The sequence below is a fragment of the Eimeria tenella genome, genomic scaffold (assembly GCF_000499545.2).
Source record: "Eimeria tenella Houghton genomic scaffold, Eth_scaff32, whole genome shotgun sequence".
Classification (NCBI taxonomy): domain Eukaryota; phylum Apicomplexa; class Conoidasida; order Eucoccidiorida; family Eimeriidae; genus Eimeria; species Eimeria tenella.
In genome coordinates, this window is record NW_013543049.1 from 237,492 (window position 1) to 243,882 (window position 6,391).

The 6,391-nt window shown below is 54.5% G+C and overlaps 2 protein-coding genes across 2 annotated transcripts in view; both read left to right on the plus strand.

Annotated features, from left to right (window-relative positions):
- Positions 1 to 253: 253 nt before the first annotated feature.
- Positions 254 to 2,893, plus strand: ETH_00006215 (uncharacterized protein; the record flags this gene model as incomplete). The annotated part of the gene is made up of 1 exon (XM_013376178.1): positions 254 to 2,893. The coding sequence occupies one exon, from the start codon at positions 254 to 256 to the stop codon at positions 2,891 to 2,893; it is 2,640 nt and encodes an 879-aa protein (XP_013231632.1).
- Positions 2,894 to 5,201: 2,308 nt separating this feature from the next.
- Positions 5,202 to 6,391, plus strand: part of ETH_00006220 (uncharacterized protein) — a gene marked incomplete at both ends in the record, with an annotated part of 2,276 nt that continues 1,086 nt past the window's right edge. Inside the window, one exon of the mRNA XM_013376179.1 lies at positions 5,202 to 6,248. Coding sequence (XP_013231633.1) covers positions 5,202 to 6,248 — 1,047 coding nt within the window. The remainder of the gene's footprint in view (positions 6,249 to 6,391) is intronic.

Consider the following 6,391-nt stretch of genomic DNA (forward strand, 5'->3'; position numbering starts at 1 on the left):
CTATTTCCCGCACTTTTCAACTCCAAACGCTCCCCAAACCTCCCTCCGTCTCCCTCCCCCCGCCGCCGCCGCCGCTGCAGCTGCTGGTGCTGCGCCTCCCGGTGCAGCTGCTGCAGCAGCAGCAGCAACACACGGCCGCTTCCGCCCGGGGAGCCCTTCGGGGCCCCGCGGGCGCCCATGCCCTCGCCACGGGGGCGTGCACGGGCCGCCGCCGCCGCTGCTGCTGCCGCCGCTGCTGCTGCTGCTGCTGAGGATGAACAGCAGCAGCAGCAGCAGCAGGGGGCCCCCCCTCCCCCTGTGCGATCTGCTGTACGGGTCCTGGGGCGGCTGCCCCCCCTTTGGTGCTGCAGACATGCAAATGTATGAGCAGTGGCGCTGCAGCACGTTGGCCCTGCGGGCCCTCAGCTGCTGCCAGCAGCAGCAGCAGCAGCAGGTGGAGTGGATCGAGGAGCAGCAGCAGCGGAGGGCGGAGGGCTTCGCGCTGCTGCAGCAGCTGCTGCCGCGGAACCTGCCGATGGACTTGGTGGAGAGAACTGCGTGGGTGGAGTGCATGTCTTACTTCTGCAGACGCGAAGCAGCAACCCGCAGCAGCAGCAGCAGCAGCAGCAGCAGCAGTTTGCACCCGATTTCTCTGCCGTCGCTTGTGGGGCGGCTGGCGCACCGGCTATGGTTCGTGTTCGGCAGCAGCAGCTCGGGTGTATGTACAGCTGGGGGCCTGGAGCTGCTGCAGCAGCTGCCTCCTTGGTTCACTTTTCTTTGCGAAGAAGTTTCTTCTTTTTTTCTTTTCGTGCTGCTCCACTTGGCAGCAATAGCGCGCCAGCAACATGGGGTGTACGTACACCTCGCGGACAGGGAGTGGAGCGCCCGCTTCCGACACCTCAAGTACCTCCTCACTTCCCCCCCGCAGCAGCAGCAGCGGCAGCGGCAGCAGCAGCAGCAGCAGCAGCAGCAGCTGGAGCTGCCGTGTCTGGAGTGTATAGACACCGCGCTCACGCAGCACTTCCCCATGAACCCCCAAAGCGCCCCACATTCTTTTTGGCTTTTGTTCAAATCTGAAGCAGCAGAATGGATTGCATGCACAGAAACAAACGCCATTAAGGCTTTTCCCGTGCTGCTGCCGCAGCCTGCTGCTGCTGCTGCTGCGGCGGGGGACGCAGCAGCAGCGGGAGACACAGCTGGGGGAGAGCGGGGACGGGGGGCGGGTGCAGGGGAAGCAGCAGCAGCAGCTGCTGCTGCTGCTGCAGCGAAGGAAGAACAACAGCCAGCCGCAGCAGCCCCAGCTGCAGCAGCGCAGCAGCGACAGCCAGCAGCAGCAGCAGCAGCAGCAGCAGCAGGCAGCCGGCGGAAGCTGCTGCCGTCGCTGATTGAAGCAGCAAAAAATGATGCTTTAAATTTTCTCTGTCTCCTCGGCGCTGTGCTTCCGGGGGCCCTCAAAGGCAACACTTGCTACTTGCAAACTTTGTTTGAGGAGGAGGATTTGCTGCAGCAGCAGCAGCAGCCGCAGCAGCAGGGGGAAGAGGGCCAGAGGGAGCAACGATGGAGAGACCAGGAGCGAGAAGAGCAGCTGCAGCAGCAACGGCAGCAGGAGAAACAGCAGCAGGAGAAACAGCAACAGGAGAAACAGCAACAGGAGAAACTGCAGCAGCAGCAGCAGCTACTGCAGCAGCAGCTACAGCAGCAACAGCTGCAGCAGCAACAGCTGCAGCAGCAACAGCTGCAGCAGCAACAGCTGCAGCAGCAACAGCTGCAGCAGCAACAGCTGCAGCAGCAACAGCTGCAGCAGCAACAGCTGCAGCAGCAACAGCTGCAGCAGCAACGAGAACGGCAACAACAGGAGCTCCAGCAGCAGCAGCAGCTCCAGCAGCAGCTCCAGGAGCAGCAGCAGCACCAGGAAGAGGAGGACAAGGAAAATATTCCTCCAAGTTTTGCTTCTCTTTCTTTTGCTGAAGCAGCAACTGCAGCAAAGAGACGAAGCACCTATGAGGTGGTTGCTGCAGAAGGAGACGCAGAAACCAGCAGCAGCAGCAGCAACAGCAACAGCAGCAGCAGCAGCAGGGACAGCGACCGCTCAACAGTGGCTGCGGTGACAGCAGTGGCAGCAACAGAAGCAGCAGCAACAGCAGCAGCGGCGGCAGCAGGCGTAGCAGCCGAGGCAGCAAGCGTAGCAGCCGAAGCAGCAACCGTAGCAGCAGCAGCAGCAACAGCAACAGCAGCAGCAGCAGCAGATGAGGCGGCCACGGAGGCTTCTAGTGAAGACAGTGGAGGGCATTCTAAGAAGAGAGCAGCAGAAGCTGAGGGAGACAAGGAGGAGAGAAGCAGCAGCAATAAAAAGCATAAAATAAACCAGAAGCAGCAGCAGCAGCAGCAGCAGCACAAGCAGCAGGGGGAGCAAAGCCACCCCACAGAGAAGCCCAAGCCTAAGCAGCAGCAGCAGCAGCAAAATGCGGACTCCGCGCATCAAAAGCATCCTCAGCGGCAGGCCCAGCAGCAGCGGCAGCAGCAGCAAGATGGGGTGCAGCAAATGCTGTCAGTTCTTCTTCAAGGGGGCGAAAAGGTTTTGTGTGGGGAAAGGATTCTGGTGGGCCTTCGGCACAAAAACACCCTCATGGACGCGAAGCTTTTTGCGTTCTGCAAGCAGCACAGCAGCAGCAGCAGCAGCAGCAGCAGCAGCAGCAGCAGCATGAGCGAGGGGGAGTGCGTGGCTGCGCTGCGGTGCTACATGCAGCAAAACTGCGAAAAAGCAAAAAAGAGTTTTATTTGTGATGAAACTTTAAAGACAATTACGGGGCTGCAGCGGCTGCCGCAGCAGAAGTTGGCGCTGCTGCGCGCGCTGAAAGCAGCAAAGTTGCTCGAGCACTTCATGGTCGATCCGCGGGATTTGAAGCGATTTTAGAGTTTCTGAGTTCAAGTTAAATCTATTTTCACTTTCTAAATTCAACTGCAATCCATTTTCACCTTTTTTCCCGAAAAAAACCGCCTTTTTGCGGTGTACAGACCCCAGAAACCCACTTGCAACTTGTGCGGCCCGGGCAGAGGTGTACGTACACCCCAAACCCCAGCTTTAAACCACCCAAACCCGCGAGGGTTTAGGGTTTAGGGCTGGCGCTTTAGGGTTTGGGGTTTGGGGTTTGCGTTTGGGCGTGGGAAAACTGCTTTTTCGTTTTCTTGAATTCTTGGCAACTGAGGTGTACATACACCTCACTTCAAGTCCGCTTTCGTTTCGTCTTTTCTCTTTTCATTTTTCGTCTTTTTGAATTTGAAGTATTTCAAAAAGAAAAACTCCTTTTCAATGAATTGCGCAGTAAAAACAAATCGGGAGGGCCCCTTTCATTTTGCTGTTGCTGCTGCTGCTGCTGCAGTTGGCGCGTTTGCTGCTGATTTGTGCTTCTCATTTATATCCTCTTCCTTCCTTCAATTTGTTTTATTTGTTAATTCCCTTTTATTTGTCCATTTTATATTTTCGTTTTATTTTTTTAAATCTTTTTTTCTTTTTTGAATTTCTGCTTTAATTAGCCCACAGACCTCTCTAGCTGTTTTGCTGTTCAGTTTTTTCTCCCAAAAGCTCAGCGCTAGGGTTTAGGGTTTAGGGTTTGGGGCGTAGAGATTAGGGTTTAGGGTTTAGGGTTTGGGTCCTAGGGTTTAGGGTCTAGGGTTCCCGCGAGTGCTGAGTAAAGCCATTGTCTACTACTGCTGAAGCAAGTCCCAGACACGTTCAAACACACGATCCCAGACGATCCCAGGCGATCCCACACGATCCCAAATAGCCCCACACGATCCCACACGATCCCAGACGATCCCAAGTAGCAGCTTGTGCCTTCTTTGCTGCGCCAGTTGGGCTAAAGTGAAATTGAGCGCAGCAGCAGCTGCTGCTGCAGCTGCTGCTGATGCTCCTGATGCTGCTGCTGCTGCTGCGTGCTTCCAGCGCAAACACTCTTGCATCCCCCTCACCTTTTTCAAAAGGATTAATTATTTCTATTTACTTGTTTATTTAATTGTTATTTTAATTGTTATTTTAATTGTTTATTTAATCATTTATTTAATTATTCATTTAATTGTTTATTTAGCTGCTTATTTATTTCCTTATTATAATTTATTTATAATATGTTTTTAATTGAAGTACATTTAAGTTTCCTGCGGTGGGTGACCAAGTTTGCCTCAGGCGGCATTTGGGGGGAAAAGTTGCATTTTGGGCTTAAATGGAGCAAATCAAATGAATTTTTGATCAATTAAATGAATTAAATTCAATCTTTAATGAATTAAATTTATTTTTAATGAATTAAATTCATTTCAATTCAAATTTTAAGCCAAAAGTCCGTTAAAACCACCCAAAAACAGCAGCGGTCGGCTGCGGGGCCCCCCAGGTTGCGCGCCTTCCGGTTTCTGTCCGTCCGTTCAACTTGGAGCAAATCGAGCGGAAAATGAGTTATTTGAGCGAATTAAAATTAAAAATACAAAATAATTAATTAATTGATTAATTAAAATGACTTAAATTTTCTTTTTTAGCCTTTTTTTGCCCCCATTTGGCCCATGGAGCCAACGGCGGTGCCCCTGGCCGTGGGAGTCGCGCAGTGTACATACACCTCAGAAGCCCTACAACAGACATAAAAGAAACAAATCCAAAATGGAAACTTCAAAACATTAAAAGTCTGCGCAGCAGCACAGCAGCAGCAGCAAAAGCAGCAGGCGCTGCAGTTCATGTAGCAGGAGTGACACCAACACCAGCAGCAACGGCAGCAGCAGAAGCAGCAGCAGGAGCAACAGCAGCTGTTGGAGCAGCAGCTGCTGCTTTTGCATCTGCCTGAGGGTCGTGTAGGCCACGCGGAGCAGCCCCAGCAGCTGCAGCAACGCCAGCAGCAGCAGCAGCAACTGCAGCTGCTACCGCAGCTGCGACAGCAGCAGCTGTCGCAGCAGCAGCAGAGGCAGCAGCAACAGCACATTCAGACCTAGGGCACGCAACGGAGCGAAGCTAGCAGCAGAAGTAGCAGCAGCAACAACAACAACATCTGCAGTAATCGCAACATCAGCAGCAGCAGCAGCGGCAGCAGCAGCAGCGGCAGCAGCAGCCGCAGCATCTTCAGGAACAGCAACAGCGACTGCTGCAGCGACTTCAACGCCACCAGCAACATAATCAACAGCAGCAGCAGCATCAGCATCAGCAGCAGCAGCAGCAGCAGTTGCTGCTGCTGCTAGATTGCGAAACAATGGCAGTTTGCAGGTTTCGTTTGTCTTCGGCGTTTGGGTCCTTCAGGCATCTGCCGCTGCGCGTTTTTCTGCTGCTGTTTTGCTGCTGCTCATTTTTCATTTATTTCTTTTTTCTTTTGGAGTCCCCTTTGGGCCCCCTGAGCGAGCTGCGGCTGCGCGCAGCAGACACAGCAGCAGCACCAGCAGCAGCAGCAGCAGCAAGCAGCAGCGAGGGAGGTCAGCTGCAGCAAAGTCTTAAAATTGAACAAACAAATCAGCAGCAATTCGAAAATCCCAACACAGAAGGACACAGCCGTTTGCTGCTGCCTGCTGCTACGCAGCTGCCGCCTCTTCAGGCCCTGCAGCGAATCACAAATGGCCAGCAGCAGCAGCAGCAGCAGCAGTTGCTGCTGCTGCAGGGGGAGCAGGAGCTTCTTGCCGAGTACGGGGACCCGGCAGCAGCAGCAGCAGCAGCAGCGGCAGCAGCAGCAGCAGCAGCAGCAGAGACAGCAGCAGAAGTTTTGTTTCCATTTCCTTCTCGCGGCTTCGCCTCGCCGCAATTTGCCTTCAACCCGATGCAGCCACTTAGCGCGCCGCTATCTTTGCTGCAGCTGCGGCAGCAGCAGCAGCAGCAGCTGCTGCTGCGGCAGCAGCAGCAGCCCGAGCAGCTCAGCGCGGCGCCCCCAGTCGAACTCTACGCTGTCCACCCCTCGTGCGTCTCCCTGATCAAGTACCCTTCCTTCAGCAGCCAGCAGCAGCAGCAGCAGCAGCAGCAGCAGCAGGAGCGCAGCAGGCCGCACTGGGGGCTGCCGTTTGTGCAGGGCCTGGAAGCAGCAGCAGCAGATTTGCTGCTGCAGACCTCCGGGTTGTACGGGCGTTCGTACATAAGGGAAATGGCGCTGCAGCAAAGAGAGAAGCAAAAAGAAAGTTTTGGATTTAATTTGGAATTAAAAAGAGTCTTTTATCTCTTTCAAGACCACTTCGCAGAAGGTGCTGCTGCTTTCTTTTCCCTCGTGCTGCAGCGGCTGCTGCTGCTGCTGCTGACCTGGGAGAGCGAAAGGCTGTACGTGCTGGACTACGAGACTTTCGGGTGTATAGGCAGCTTGGCAGCAGCAGGAATGGAGGGCTGGGGCTTTGCTTCCAGCTTCGACTTCGCCCTCTACAGAAGCTTCAAGCAGCAGCAAGCAGCAGCAGCAGCAGCAGCAGCAGC